This window comes from Sinohyriopsis cumingii, chromosome 10 (assembly GCF_028554795.1).
Source record: "Sinohyriopsis cumingii isolate HCF-2022 chromosome 10, ASM2855479v2, whole genome shotgun sequence".
In the NCBI taxonomy this organism is placed as follows: domain Eukaryota; kingdom Metazoa; phylum Mollusca; class Bivalvia; order Unionida; family Unionidae; genus Sinohyriopsis; species Sinohyriopsis cumingii.
The window spans coordinates 22216843-22234402 of NC_142970.1; the positions used below are offsets into that span (position 1 = coordinate 22216843).

Consider the following 17560-nt stretch of genomic DNA (forward strand, 5'->3'; position numbering starts at 1 on the left):
GAATTTTGATGTGAACAGCAACATACAAGTGTCACCTAACAACATGGTACGTTTATTGCATCAATTCATTTTTTATATATTTTATATCCCGGGTTCTTCTTCCACCATTTATACTGGCCGCTATGTATAGCCTATCTTGTGCTGAAAAATGACATTAAACCCTAGAACAACAACAACTATTTGATAATAAGATGTTTATACAAGCAAGAAACTTCACAGTACATACAGTTTATTTAAATAAATACTCCATTTTCTGCGGGAGGTAGCATACAGAATTTACAATATATTATGGGACAAAATATTCCTTGGGACACTATATTAATTGTTAAAGTGATATTTATGTGCACTGTACGATCTGAAAAATATGTTTTTTGTTTCAAGGTATCAGTAATGGGACACCATTTAAATCATTTAAACATTAATTGTTAGAAAATGCGCTCAAATTTAAATTTTATTTAAAACAAATTTAAACTGGTACATAGGTGAAACTTGTATCCACTGTAAGTGATTTTCCATAAATTGTTCATATTTAGGACTGGATTGATTTTTAAAAATTGACTGTATCCCATTGATAAATCTCTAATACTGATTTCATGTTATTTCTTCTCGGGTGCCTGCATTCTTGTCCCAATTATCTTTTTCCCTGTTTACATTTGGGATCAAATAATCAAATTGACAAAAGTCCAGTGGAAAATATATTTTGCAGTTACGTTTGGCGATGTTCTATACATGTGATCTTCAAACAATGTTTATCAATGCGAGTTTTTTCTTTGAATACATTACTCAATCATAATATCTTAAGAGAACTACTACTACCTCACAAATCCAACCATCAAATGTACTACTGCTAACTAAATGAAGATATAAGTTGTCTGCCAACCTAGCTGATGGTCAGGCAGAGTGATCACCCACTTAAGCATAAGGATTGACAGCAAAAACCATGAACCTGCCAGTTACTGCCTCCACTCGTACGAAGAGAACGTTCTCTCGAGAGCTTGCAAAGCTAGTTTCATCTTGAAAGCACATAATTCTCAGTTGTAAGAGTCTTTTCAGCTCAATGAAAGTATATGCCATCTCTTGTTTCCAAACTCTCTGTCTTCCTTAATCCTACAATTTTCTACCTTTCAACTTGCTAACACTTAGTCAACTTTGCATATCTTAAAGCACTCCGTCACTTACATGGATATCCTATATGTCTTCACTGGATAGATTAGAGCTGTAAAATTGTTATGCGTGCAAGTCTTTATTCCTTTCAGACCCCCATTATATCTGTATAATTGTGTTATTAATTGTTCATCCAGGTGAGTGTTCACTACCGAGGCATTCTAAGCACTCTTGACACCATGCTTCCATGATTGTACTTGTAGAGGCTGCCATTGAGCCTTCTTACAGGTACAAATATAAATATATTATCTCTGGACACTACATGTCTGTGTTAGCTCATCTGATATGATCTATAATTTCCAGGTAATTATCATATGGTATAACTCTGTACCACACCCCTTGTTCAAAACCAAGTGCACTAAACTGATTTGTACAGGCCATCTTTGTGCCTTCCTACAGGTGTTATTGTAATTTATATCATACAAGGACACAATTCTTTATTAGCTCATCTGCTACCAATAATTTATTTACCTAGGAGTTCTTAGCATCCGGATACTATTCTTCAATGGTTCTACATGCCCATGTCGTTCTTGACTTTTCCGACAGGTAGTATTAGCATTAAGGTTGTCGGCTATCACATTTTTTCCAGGTAACTTTCATTTCACTTAGCCCTTCACCCTCACAATATCTAAACAAGACATGTGCAGGTATCCAGCCGTATAATGTATTGTTCCCATAAATGGTATTGTCATTATAATTCCTATGCACTTCATTGCTTATTATACTGGCTGTTATATATTGCTGGGCCAACTTAACATACAGCTCTGCAGCAACATTGCATTCAAATGACGTGTGCAGGGCTCCCCAGTTTGTTGTGCTCTGCTCTATTTGTCCTACAGATTAGAACCATGGGCAAAGCCGAAAATGCACAGCGATGGATAATGACATCAGTCTGCATGCGAAATTTGGTGCAAGGTTTTATGGAACACAAGGGAGATAAGTTGACACGTCACCCTTCAGCATCGGAGACGATTGCAGCAACCAAGTAACCACCACTGGATTCAGCCTTATTGGCAATTCTTATGGTGTTTTTCTCTTCAGGAGTCATCTCCATTTTTATCGCATGCTAGCGAAGGAAAGCTAAATAAACTGCGAACTGTTCCCTCTGACAAGCATTTACATGGATCAAACAAATGTAACCCATCCTAACCTTACAAGTCGGATGACACCTCGCCATAAACATAGGGCTTATTTCCATTTCAGTGTCAATGCCTAAACAGCAACAAAGCTTCCAGTATGTCAAACCTGACCTATAGCATTATGTGCATTAATGAGATGTTGTTTTGCAAATACCTCTCGTTCTGCCATGAGAAGAGACTCCTTACACAGGGACCATTTCAGAGTCATGGTTTATATTTCGGGCGATCTATGTTTCATGAGCTGCAGACATTTTCACTCTTCACCAGCTAATTCCCAGGCATTACAGAAGACCTCAGCCTCACCTCAGACCAGCAATAACGATGATGGTTGCTCTCAAGTAATGTCATCAGTTCTAGACAATACGATATCACAGGAAGAATCATGCTTCTGATCCTCTAATGAGGAAGTATTCCACCTTTTACCCTTGATTTCAGCACTCCTCCTCCCACTCTATTAACTACGTAGACCAGACCACCTGAATCTTTATTCTTGTTTCGAGAAAGGGGGAAACTAACCTCAGATTGCTTCTGCAGTCTGGAAGGATTACAGCCATTCTAAACTATCTTCATTATCAACTACATGATCCAAGCATTAACCGACTTTTCTTCTCACAAAAGTGACTCCCATTTAGTTCATGTCAGTGATACTACCTTACGTTTAGAAATCCTAGCAGGTGACTATGATCTCTCATCTTCTGGAGATTAAACGCCACGTTCAATATGTAAGGTCTGGCTGGCCTTTGATGACACTGAGCAGTTAGTGCAGAGTATTTTAGCTGTAGGTTCTGTGCTGCACTTTGTCTATATGGCTATCTTCAAACAGAAGGCTTATCGTCTTCTACGAATAGCCAGTGATGAACAGAGTCACTAAAAACACTTTGGCCAATGATGAAACAACAACTACAAATTTACAATTGGCGGTAAGTGACTCAGTTTTCTCTCAGCCTCCACTTTCCTTAAGGACCAACATAAGGCGAAGCTGCTAGCACAGTCTTTAACCCCTGGAGGTTTTTGTCATTTTTGCCTGAAAATCGAGTAGGAAACATTTTGAAAGCTATTTCCGAATAGATCCGAAAATACCAAATCCCCTGCGATCTTTCAATATCTTTCTGCCTAGTTTTGTTAGAAACATCGTTTTTCATTGGCTATTTTACTTCCGCATGAGCAGAAGGGTAAAAGTTGGAGTGTTGGGGTGGGGGCTGTGCTAAATGGAGCCATTATTTTTCTATCGAGACCACTCTTGATTCCAAATGCCCATCTTATCCTACTTTTTGCAAAGGCTCATCTGTATGTTTGCAGTTCATACTGGTTTGCTTTAGATCTGAGACCAAAAGGTCTAAAATCCGGACACAAAATCAGATTCCGACTATGGGCGAATTTTGAGTAGAAAACAGTCGGGTCCACTAAATGAGTTTTTTTTTATCAGTATCTTGTAGTGCAGCTAGATATTCCAGATTATTTGGTGTCATTGTAGAGCTACAATTATCTTCCTTTATACAGTACCACCCACGTTAGTGTATCATGCATGACCATGGCGCCACAGAGTTTGACAGTAGACTACAACCTCCTGCCCCATTAAGTTGTCGGTAGGGGTTAATAATTTAATGGCCATATCAAACATGTCCGCATACAAGCAAACACACCATCGATACATAGATAACACAGAAAATCAATAAAAGAATCCAAGAGCCACACATAGGACACAAACCTCTGGTAAATGTCCTATTCAACCTCCATCCAGCAAAAACCAGTCCTCACAAACCATGGCAAAGGAACATTTTTCTTCCATGAGCTTGCTTTCTTATAAGATGATGTCATCTCCACTCTGCTTTTTACACACATCCTAGTCAGAGAATGGCTCAAATTCTTTGCTGCCAAATGAAACAAGATTTGCCATGACAAATTATGGACTCGTCAAGTGGTTTCCAGGTTAGTCTGCCTCATTTCCACACACTTCATCCTCTCTCCAGAGTCCCACCAATTACAGACCCTCCAATCTGACCCATTCAAACCACAACCTTACAGAAAGAAATAAATGACCTTCTTCAAAAAGTATAGTATTATTTATTCATAACATAAATTCTCCTGGGCTTTAATAGAGACTTATCTTGGTCCCAAAGGCAAATGACACTCTATATTGAGTCATCAACTTCAGCGTCTTTAATCATTTTATTCATGCTACTTGGTTCTCAGTGGAAACACAGTAGCACATGTTGAATGCCTTCCAATAGGGAGACTTTGCCATCAGTGTCGACTTAAAAGATGCTTACCTTCATGTCACTATTCACCAGGAATCGATTCAGTTCCTGTGGTTCACCATACAATGACATTGCATACCAATTAAGAGCACTTCCATTTAGACTCATCAACAGTCCTTGGGTCTTCATTCATCTCATGAACCATATAATGCCGCATGTCCGAACCATTTATACAGCTGCCAGTCATGCTACCTGGATGACATCCTGCAAAAATACCAGCTATAGTTGTATTTTAAATCACTACATGATAAATCATGTTACACTGCTTAAACATCTAGGCTTTCCCATCAACAAGGATAAAATCCAACCTAGTACCATCTTAATAATTTCTTAACCTAGGTATGAAGTTCAATATACAGGTAAACATAATTCATCTCCGTCATGAGTGGGCATTGAAAGTCCGAACCATGGTGGCATCTTTACTTTCGATGGAGACTCTAACTGGATGGGAATTTCTTTGCCTACTAGGCTTTCTCGACACAGCAGATTTCTTTATTCTAGATTACCCTTTTATGCACCATGGCAAATTATTCTTCTTTCATGTCGGAGGCCGAAAGTCTGTCTACTAGACTAACCCCTAACCTTCTGCACATAACTGAGTTACCATCTGCAGACTTGGTGCAACCAAAGTTGGCTCACTTGTGGTATATCTATGTAAGTACCACCACCTGGGATTACAATTTGTAATGTTGCAATTACCAGAGATGCTCTCAGGGTGTTTGATTCACGCAAACTTTTACGAATTCCCGCACTTGAAAAGTGACGATGTGTGGGAACTCCCACATTAATTGTATGTCATGCATATTAAAATTTACCCAGGATACAACTCTATTCAGCCGTTCACCCTCAAAATACTTGTGTAAGTGGTAAAAATGTTATACCGCTTGTCAGGATGCACACTTTTTCGTAACTGTTTGCACATTAGGCCCCGTAACAAGCATTGTGTCAAGGTTTGAAATTTGGATAAACAAAGTTTTGCAAATGCGCGTTTATAATATGGCCTATATGGAAGACCCAAAAAAGTGGAATCTCAACGTTGTTCATCTCTAGATAGAAATATAGTTCGGCTAATACTGGCTGATCATAGCAATGAAGGCAATTTATTTTTAAAGTCGGGAAATATATCAGAATATAGGAACTCAGAACGTATTAACAGAGAAACAAGTGAGTGATTTGGAACAAACAAAATGACGTTAAATTGGAATCCAGTGTAGATGATGGATGGAACAAAACAGAAAGCATGCCAATCAGCATCACGTTTTGGCAGTACATGTATTTTGAAATTAAATGTGGAAACAACAGAAAAACAAGCGAAATTAAAATACAATTTAAAAGTAAATTGCATATTTTTAATAAACCTACTATTACATATAAAATTTGATGCATCTGTTAAATATTTTGATTTCAATAGAAGTCTTACAGAGTGGTTTAGGAAGAAAGAGATGGATATTGATGTGTATATATATATTGAACTGTGGTCATTTTATCCTTCCCATCATCTTTGTTCTACTCCCCACCCCCTTTTTATTATTTTGACAAGGGGAGTGGGTGGAGGAAATCCATCCTTAAGTTAAAATCATGGGAGCATCTCTGGAAAATAGAAGGCTAGGGAGCTCATCTATTACCATCCTTTCGGAAAACCAGTGTTTTCATGGTCTCCCCAGTATGAAATCTGCATAACAATGTTCTGGCGATGAAGGTCATTTTGAATGCCTTTCACTGGTAGCAGCAATGTTTAAATGGTAAGTCCTCATTCTGTCCAACAGGCCTACATAACGACAAGGAGGAACCAGGTCCTCAGCCCATTGCATCCTGACATAGGACTTTCTGAAGTGGTATGGTTAACAACAAATTGATGTTGAAGTTCACCATTTCCAAGCATTCCTATTCATACTAGCTAATTCTTTGTCCTGGAACATTAAACTAATACAGACAGAATTGTCTCCCCATCCCTATGTTGTCACTCTGTTGTGTATCCGATGGGACCCGCCATTGGTGGAATTGTTTGCAACGAAGTGGAATAGGTAACAATATACACAGCCAAATACTTTAGCTCTGTGCCCAAAGTGCAACCTCTGCTTGCAATTAATCTGGTTGGACAAAACCCCTTTGAAACCTCTTTCAGGGGTACCTCTGGAATGCCTTTAATACAAGGCTGCTTCCTCATGACATTAGTGACTTCGGGCAGAATTATTGAAATGCATGCAGCAGACCCAAACTACATAGTTCCGACAAGATGAGCTTACTTCGGGGTGCATCTTCTTTCATTCCCAAGAAAAGGCCTCCTTCCATGGGTAACCATACTTTAGTTATGACTGCAAATTATTTCTTTGCCAATAACAGGCTTCCTTCCCCAGTAACCAGACTTTATTTCTGACTGTATTATATATCATTGCAAGCTGGCTTCCTTCCACAGAAAGCAGACTTTACTTATGACTGCATCCTCTATCATTGTCAAAAACAGGCTCCCTATTACAGTAACCAGACTTTACTTACGATTGCATCCTCTATCATTGCCAAGAAAAGGTTTCCTTCCACAATAACCATTCTTTACTTATGACTGCATCTTCTATCATTGCCAAGAACAGGCTTCCTTCTACAGTAACCAGATTTTACGTATGGATGCATCCTCTAATGACTGCATCCTGTATCATTGCCAAGAATAGGCTTCATTTCACAGTAACCAGACTTTACTTATGACTGCATCCTCTATCATTGCCAAGAACAGGCTTCCTTCCGCAGTAACCATACGTTACTTATGACTGCATCCTCTATCATTGCCAATAACAGGTTTCCTTCCACAGGAACCAGACTTTACGTATGACTGCATCCTCTCTCATTGCCAAAAACAGGCTTCCTTCCACCGGAACCAGACCTTACTTATCACTGCATCCTCTATCGTTGCCAAGAGCAGGCTTCCTTCCGCAGTAACACGGCTTATGAATGCTTCCTCTATCATTGCCAAGAACAGGCTTCCTTCCACAGTAACCATAATTTACTTATGACTGCATCCTATATCATTGCCAAAAACAGGCCTCCTTCCACAATATCCAGACTTTACTTAGGACTGCATCCTCTATCATCGCCAAGAACAGGCTTCCTTACACAGTATTCAGACTTTCATCATGAAACCTCCGTCTATTCTAGACACATCAGCTCAACACCCAGTTTGAAGTGGTGCCGTAATAGAACAAGATCCGTAGGGGGAGATCATGCCTATGCTATCTCTGACGAAAGAACATGGGTGTATGTCAACATAGACTATCTCGCCATGCATATGAAGAAATCATGCCAACTCATATGACCTTTTTACGCATTTCAATTGACAAGGTTAGAGCAGTTGCCAGCAGTATAGTATTTAACCAGAGCTGTTCTCTAACCAACAATATTCAGGCAGTGCGATGGAGATCCGGGTCCACATTATCTAGCTTTTATCCCCAAGATTTGTCATCCCAAAAAGCTTAAATTGATCTTCTGGACCCATATATTTCCAAAGCTCAGCAGATCCCAATTCCAGGTCAGTCAACAACTTCCTAAGAAGCCGCTTTTCGACTTCTTCTGGATATATGTGGAATGGGAAATTTGTTCTTTATTTAAAGTGACTTACTGACAGATGAAGTCCCTTCCAGTCGGGTTACATACAAGCTGTCTCTTATACCTAAAGGGATCGGTGATGGTATCTACAGAGTAAGGAGATTTACCTCCCTCTATCTCTTACTTATTCTCTGAATGTATTATGATTGGAGCAACGTTTTCAAAGAATAAACCAATTCTCTTAGTAAAATATATCTTCAACAATCATTGCCCATCCAAAATGCACACATGTTTTCTCAGCCTCCCCACAATTACATCCATATAGAGCATTCCTTACACTCCAGTAGTAGTCGAGTATTATCAGCATTACGTCTTTACTCACCTCATAGATCAAATGAAATTACTACATTGTTGATGAAACTCAACCTGGTACTCACTATTTCTATTTCGAGTTATGTCTACACAAATCTCACAACCTAACTGCTCATTGAATCAGAGGTCCAATATTCGCATGATAACAACAATAAACCCATTTCCAGTTTTGTTATAAATAAATTGGAAAAAAAAATAAAAGTCATTAATTGTGAAAAACCGAAACGGGCAACTAATTTTCAACTTATTTATTCCAAGAACAACTACCAGAAAGTTGTCAAAGCATCCTGGACAAAACCAGATTCATGAAGCAGAGAGCATGTCATTTTGGTAGTCTAGTGGTACAACAAAACCATCATTGACGCATGCTCCATTCTTGATAAATTGGAATTTACTCCCATGTGCTGTATACATAATTTGTGATAAAAAGCACAAAGCAGATAATAAACATTTTTACGTTGTATCCATACTAGAAACATAGTTTTAGAATCCAATTAAGATCTTGAAAAAGGCAAATAGCTTTCCTCTTTTTGTTTCACCATGAGTAAAGGCCATTTGAGCTTTTGCTATAGTCTTTCATGGATCATGTGACGTCCATCCATTGCCAATGACCTCTTACTGTACAGGAGTCCATACTCGAGGCACACAAGGAATATGGGATTATGTTATTAAATTCTCAGAAGTCCATATTTCATTTACATTGGTAAGTAAGCTTATATTATCATTGTCATAGACAGCTTAGAACTACTACAAGTGAGGGCCCGAGTGGCTGAGTGGTCTAAGGCGCTGTCCGTTACGGATCACTGCCATCTCATCTCTGTCAGCGTGGGTTTGAGTCTCATATTCGGCCAATGTGGGTATGTAAAAAAGCCTGCCAGTAGTTTCTCGTGGATCAGTGGTTCTGTCCAGGGGTTTTCCTGGGTTCTTCATCCACCATTAATGCTGACCGCCATGTATAGCCTATAATGTGCTGAAAAATGGCGTTAAACCTTACAACAACAACTACTGCTACATGTGTTACCACTTGAAGTTCCAAATTCCATTAGACTAACCTTGGTAAATAAGATTATAGTATCATTGTTGTAGACAGGTGCTGTAATAAGAGTTGCCACTTTAAGGACCACATAGTAATTGTTGTAGAAAGGTTCCATAATACATAAGAAATGATCATATTAATCGAATGCCTTGCATCAGATTCATTTTGTTACGTCTTAAGATCTAAAGCAGGTAATTTACTACCCATAGGCCTGATCCAGCCCACGACCTGGTATTGTCCACCTATTGACTTCATCGGGGGTGGTGCGGGGCTTTAACAATTGCTAATCTGTACCAATGCCTGGAGAAAGTTCCATGTGCCTGATATCCCTCATCAAGTTTCTGTGAAACTTGGTAAATGAGTTTAATTCATCAGGGGAACTGAGGAGTTTGATTATGATCAATGTTGACAGATGCTTTATTATTAGGTTATTGTTTTGAATCCAAGAAGATGCGTTCCACAAGAAAGAATGTTCTGTTGATTACAAACAATGAAACAATATTGATCACAAACAATGTCAATCACAATTAGACGATAAGCAGATAAACACGAAATGTTTTAATGGCTTAGATAAATGGCTTTAATTGAGAATAATTCACTTTCAAACCGGGCTTCTTTTATGGTGCAAAGATTTTTTATGGTGAAAAAGCCCATCTGGCTGGTTTCTGTGTGTAATTGCTGTTGACAGATTTGTCAAGTCTTTTGTTTGCAAAAGTCGGTCTTGTATGATTCTGTGTAACTGACATTGAGAAATTTGACAACTCTCTTGTTTGCAAAAGCCGGTCTTGTATGTTTCTGTGTGTATTTACTATTGACGGAGTTGACAAGCCTCTTGTTTGCAAAAGTCAGACTGGCATGTTCCTGTATGTGTTGCTACTGACAGATTTGACATGTCTTTTATTTGCAAAAGCCCAGCTGGCATGTTTCTGTGAGTAACTGTTATTGACATGTTTGACAAGTCTATTGTTTGCAAACGCCCATCTGATATATTTTTAGTGTTGATGGCTAGGCATATAGTGTCTAACTGGTATTGACAGTTTTGACTGTATATTGAACCGTGTGGTTGTTTTGTTCTACACACCCGCTGTTCTAAGACATTGCATGATATAAAACTTTTTGTGTATTCACAAGGAGTCATCATATTTTATTAAAAGAAGCAAACTAGAATTGTACAAGATTGTATATATGCCCACATAAAAGTATCAGGCATATGGGACAGTTAAATTAACCAAAATTTACCCCACATTATCTGATTTTTAAATTAAAATTATCTTACGTTATAATGTAATTGGTAAGCTCAGTACTGATACTGCATCATATGAGTATGTAGTGTAACTTCAAAATGACTAACACTGAACGATAGGTTTTGAATTTGTCTCCTAAGGTAAGTCATTTAAGTATGTAGTGCAACTTATAAATGACTGACACTAATCGTTTATTTTGAATTTTTCTCCCCAGGTAAGTCATTTGATTATGTAGTGTAACTTCAAAATGACTGAGACTAAACGGTTGGTTTTAATCTTTCTCCACAGGTAAGTCATTTGAGTATGTGGTGTAACTTCAAAATGACTAACAATAAATGTTTGGTTTGAATTTTTCTCCACAGATAAGTCATTTGAGTATGTAGTGTAAATTCAAAATGATTGACACTAAACCTGTGGTTTGAATTTTTCTCCACAGGTAAGTCATTTGAGTATGTGGTATAACTTCAAAATGATTAACACTAAACATTTGGTTTGAATTGTTCCCCACAGGTAAGTCATTTCAGTATGTAGTGTAACTACAAAGTGACTGAGACTAAATCTTTGGTTTAAATTTTTCTCCAAAGGCAAGTCATTTGAGTGATGCCAAGTAATCAGATGGTCATAGTTTGAGTGCCTGAAGTTTGTATATATCACATAATTTTAGTTTCAGACTAGAAACAACTAGAAATTCTATGAGAAAAATATTTGACATTGAAATTACAGCCATTTTTTATGACACTGACAATTATGAATATGTACCCTTAAATGTACAATCATGTAACAGTAATTTTAATGTGTTACTGACAGATATGAAGTATATACACATGCTTGTACATGTAATATTTTTCTGTGAAATTGTAAGCCAAAAAAACTTAGTGGTAAAGTTAATGAAAGTACATCTACATGACATTTAGATAACTCCATTTATACAATTACATGATATTTATATTACTACATTAATATATCTATATGACATTTATGTTACTACTTAAAAATGAATCTACATGATATTTATATTACTACATTAATACATCTACATGATATTTATATTGCTACATTATTACATCTACATGATATTTATATTACTGCATTATTACATCTAGATGATATTTATATTACTGCATTTATACATCTACATGATATTTATATTATTGCATTAATACATCTAGATGATATTTATATTACTGCATTTATTCATCTACATGATATTTATATTACAACTTAAAAATGACTTGTTATTATGGTGTCATTATTTTCATTTCTAGATGCCATCTGGACGGAGGAAAACCACAGGGAATTCCATGAACACAAGGACCATATCTTGCTCCTAATGGAGAAATTAAATATCATTGCAAAGCCAAGGTCATTCTCTGAAAAAGGAAATGAGCCCAAGGTATGTTTATAGAACTCCTGAAGTTTTATTACTGCACTTGTATTGACCCTTTTATATCCTTTTGTATTGACCCTACCATATTCTGTTGTATTGACCCTACTATATTATGTTGAATTGACATTGCACATGTATTGACCCTACTATATTCTGTAAATAGGCATGTGGTGTTGATGGATAGTGATTTTATTTAGTTGAATATGACTGTATTCCTTGAAATAGGCACATAGTGTTGATGAACAGGTATATAATACTGACGAATAGACTTATAATGTAAGCATAAAAGCATGTAGTTTAAATATGTAGGCATATAGTGTTAATTTCCAAGTATAGAGTACTGATGGATATGCATTTCATGGTGATGGATAGGCGTATAGTGTTGATGAATAGAAATGCTGTGTAAATAGATAGGCACATATTGTTGATAAATTGGCAGGTAGTGCTGATGGATAGGTATATAGTGTTGATGAATAGAAAAGTGGTGTAAACAAATAGGCACATATTGTTGATAAATTGGCAGGTAGTGCTGATGGATAGGTATATAGTCTTGATGGATAGGCATATAGTGTTGATGGATAGGCAGATAGTGTCGATGGATAGGCATATAGTGTTGATGAATTGCCTTAGAGGTTTCATGGATAGGTATATATTGTTGATGGATATACATATACTGTTAATGGGTATACATAGAGTGTTGATTGAGTGGCATATAGGGTTGATGTATAGGCATAGAGAGTTAATGGACAAGAGTATAGTGTTGATGGATAAGCATATAGTGTTGATGGATAGGCATAAAGTGAGCATCGATATACATATAGCATTCATGGATTGGCATATATTTCTAGTGTTAATGGACAGACTTAGTGTTGATGGCTAGGCATATAGTGTTGACGGATAAGCATATAGTGTTGATGGATAGGCATATAGTGTTGATGGATAGGCATACACTGTTGACAGATTGGCATATAATGTTGATGGATAGGCATTTAGTGTTGATGGATAGGCCTGTAGTGTTGATGGATATGCATATAGTGTTGATGGATAGGCATACAGTGTTGATTGATTGGCATATAATGTTGATGGATAGGCATTTATTGTTGATGGATAGGCCTATAGTTTTGATGGATAGGCATATAGTGTTGATGTATAGGCATATAGTCTGATGGATAGGCTTATAGTGTTGATGGATAGGCATATAGTGCTGATGGATAGGCATAGTGTTGATTGATTGGCATATAATGTTGATGGATAGGCATATAGTGTTGACGGATAGACTGGATAGGCATATAGTGTTGATGGATAGGCTGGATGGGTATATATTGTTGATGGATAGGCATTTAGTATTGGGTTGATGGATATGCATATAGTGTTGATGGATAGGCCTATAGTGTTGATAGATTGCCATGGAATACTGATGGATAGACATACAATGTTGATGGATGGGCCTGTACTGTTGATGGATAGGCATATACTGTTGATGGATAGGCATGTAGTTTTGATGGATATGCATAAAGTGCGGATGGAATGACATATAGTGTTGACAGATAGGCACAGAGCATGGATGGATTGTCATACAGTACTGATGGATAGGCATATAGTGTTGATATGATTATGATATTGATGGATTACCATACAGGACTGATTGATATGCATATGGTGTTGATGGATATGTATATAGTGTTGAAGTATAGGCTTGTAGTGTTGATGTATATGATTATAGTGTTTAGGGATATATATATATATATATATATATATATATATATATATATATATATATATATATATATATATATATATATATAGTGTTGAAGGAAAGGAATATGGTGTTGATAGATAGGCATACAGTGTTGATGGATTGGCATATAGTGTTGATGGATAGGCCTATATAATTGGTGGATTGCCATACAAATCTGATGGACAGGCATACAGTGTTAATGGACAAGATTAAAGTGTTGATCGATTGCCATACAGGACTGATTGATATGCATATCGTGTTGCTGGATTGGCGTATAGTGTTGATGGATAAGTATATACTGTTGATGCATAGGCATATAGTATTGATGTATAGGCTTGTAGTGTTGATGTATTTGATTATAGTGTTTAGGGATATATAGATATATATATATATATATATATATATATATATATATATATATATATATTTATATGGTGATGAAGGAAAGGAATATAGTGGTGATGAGTAGGCTGATAGTGTTCATGGATATGCATATAGTGTTCATGGATATGTATAAAGTGTTGATTGAGTGGTAAATAGGGTTGATGGACAGACTTAGTGTTGATGGCTAGGTATATAGTGTTGAAGGATAAGCATATATTGTTGATGGATAGCATATAGTGTTGATGGAAAGGCATATAGTGTTGATGGATAGGCACTTAGCGTTGATGGATTGTCTACAGTACTGATGGATAGGCATATAGTGTTGATGGATAGGAATATAGTGCTGAAGGATTCCCATACAGGACTGATTGATATGCATATGGTGTTGATGGACTGGCATATAGTGCTGATGGATATGTATATGGTGTTGATGGAGAGGCATATAGTGGTGATGGCTAGGCGTATACTGGTGATGGCTAGACGTAAAGTGTTGATGTATAGGCACATAGTGCTGATGGAGAGGCATATAGTGTTGATTATTGGTATATAGTGTTGATGGATATTCATATAGTGTTGATTGATATTCATATAGTGTTGATATATTGCCACATAGTGTTGATGGATAGGCATACAGTGAAGATGGTAAGGCATACAGTGAAGATGGCTAGGCATATATTCTTGATGGTTTGGCATCTAGTGTTGATGGATAGGATTATAGTGTTGATGTATATGCATATAATGTTGATGGATAGGCATATAGTGTTGATGGATAGATACATATCTTTTAAGGACAGGCATATCATATTGATGGTTGGTGTGATGTATATTGATTGTATTCAGTTAAATTTGCATATAATGTTGATGAATAGTTATTGTTTTATTTCCAATTTTTATCTGTGTCCGGTGATCTATACATCACGAAAGTTTTATAGGCCAACACTCTTAGACGTATAGTGTTGATGATAGAGACTGTTCTTGTATTCCTTCTCTATTTTCGGTCAGACATGCATCATAAAATGGTTTAGGATTGATGCTCTTTGGTAGCAAAATCATATTTTGAATGTAAGGACCTAATATCAAGAATATCAGTTTTCATCATTTTCAAACGGTTTTTAATTGAGTTCTGGTTGCTATATGACACAAAAGTTACTCCTCATTATTTATTATTATTTTTACCTCTACAAGACAAGTTTGGACACGGTATCAGTGTTCCATCTGTACCTCCGTCAGTGTCCATCAGGATATCCATGTTAACATCTGTGCCACTGACCTACTCTATCCCTTTAGTGTTGTCTCTGACCTGCCAACCATTACAATTTTATTGTAAGTCTTATAGAAGTTAGTCATAATATATGGATTTATGGAATTAAATTACAAATTATGGAAAAACGATAGAGATACAATTAGGACAATGTCTTGTGTGTGCTTGATGGATAATAGTTTTTTTGTTAGATTAAGTAGAATTATTCAGAGAACCAGACTAACTTTATCAAAGTAAGTCGGACAGTTTAGATTGTTTGTATTTTGTGATGCGAAACGTCTGTTTGTTCAAGATTTTCAGCAGGTCAGAATGAAAGGGACAATAAAGCTCTGAGAAAGTTTTAGTAATGCAGATGAATAAAAGGGAATATTCGGATTCTTGGGAAAGAAAGCAGGACAAACACAGACACACACACATACAGACACGCACACACACACACACACACACACACACACACACATATATATATATGTGTGTGTGTGTGTGTGTGTGTGTTGTTCCTTGCTCTTTATTCCAATGTATTAAATATTTCAGTGTTAATAAGATGATTGCCGCAGACAATCGATAAACAGACGCTATGTGGACTGCATGTTACGTAAGGGGGCAGGAGGTACTATATCACAATTATACCGAAATAAATAACTTTTTCAATTAGACATACATGTCCTAATGTTGGAAACTTGTTGTGTATGTTGCAAAAGGTGTAAATCAACTCAATAAATGGATGGTAATTGCACTGTTCTGAGTCTGCCACTTTGCTCTCCTACAACATAAACTTATATGAGAGAATTAAAGCAACACCTCTGTAACAGCCTGTGATGGAGCGATTGTTTCAGGAGCTGCAGTGAGATTGGGCCCATCAACAGGAGCATGAAAGTAGTTGTATGACAACAGACTGTTTAAATAACTTCAGGTGTTCCAACACAATGTTTTATTTAAAATATGCACAACAAAATTCTGAAGTCAAAACCTCTATGTTCTGAAGGTCACCAGAAAAAATGCACATTAATATGCTTCACATTTTGATTCGTACATGCTACCATATATTTGATCTCGTGTTTCTTGACAAATATGATATTTATGTGATCTGACTATGGCATCTTTCGACTCGTATATGCTAAAGAGATCTCGCTAGGATTTTAAAACTAGGAGTCCAGGATTACCATTTTGGAAAAAGTATTAGTCCCACCATCACAAATTGCAGTCCTTTGTTTCCTACATAATCAAGACAGACGTGAGTGCATCTATTGTTAGATGGAGAGGTTTTTGTAATGTAATAACTCGCTTTAATATAGCTTCATTACAACAGTATATTGACAAGATTGCAACTTTATGGTTTATTTATTTGTCTTCGTCTTTGTAGTAATTTTAGGCAATGGTTAAATAGTATCTGATTTGCTGTTTTTTCCCCCATATTTTCGCAAAGACGTGTCACTTCGAAAACATCTTAGACCTTAAAGCGCATCTCGCAAATTGCACTACATAGCATTGTCCTATACTTTTCTGACCTACATAATTTGCATTTTAAAGTTAAATTTTTAATAAAAAAGTACATTGGCTTTGCTTTCAATGATTTGTATATTTTTCTGAAAATATTCGCCCGATGATTTACGAAAACAAACAATTTAATAATGTGGAACATCCCATACTTAGCGAAGTCTGCCATTATTTCCCGTTAGGCCTACTGGTTCACTTACAGTTTCAAACTAATGTTATGAAGAAATAGTGTACAAGAGGCATTTTAAAATAAAGTATGGACAGTCAATGTATCTCTTAAATGGCCCTTGTTCGTCCATCAGAGTGATACTGAATTTTGTCGATCCAAGTAAGGACGTATTCCAAACACAAAGCTAGGCATCATACACTTTCTTACACTTAGCTACTGTCATACCAAACACTAAGCTGGTCATCACACACTTTCTTACACTTGGCTACTGTCCTACCAAACACTAAGCTAGGCATCACACACTTTCTTACAATTAGCTACTGTCCTACCAAACACTAAGCTAGGCATCACACATTTTCTTACACTTAGCTACTGTC

General features: G+C 36.7%; 1 protein-coding gene across 1 annotated transcript in view; it reads left to right on the forward strand.

The window, feature by feature from the left end:
• Positions 1-17560, forward strand: part of LOC149789708 (uncharacterized) — a 71771-nt gene that overhangs the window by 26171 nt on the left and 28040 nt on the right. The window contains exon 7 of the mRNA XM_089971712.1: positions 12013-12140. Coding sequence (XP_089827838.1) covers positions 12013-12140 — 128 coding nt within the window. The remainder of the gene's footprint in view (positions 1-12012; positions 12141-17560) is intronic.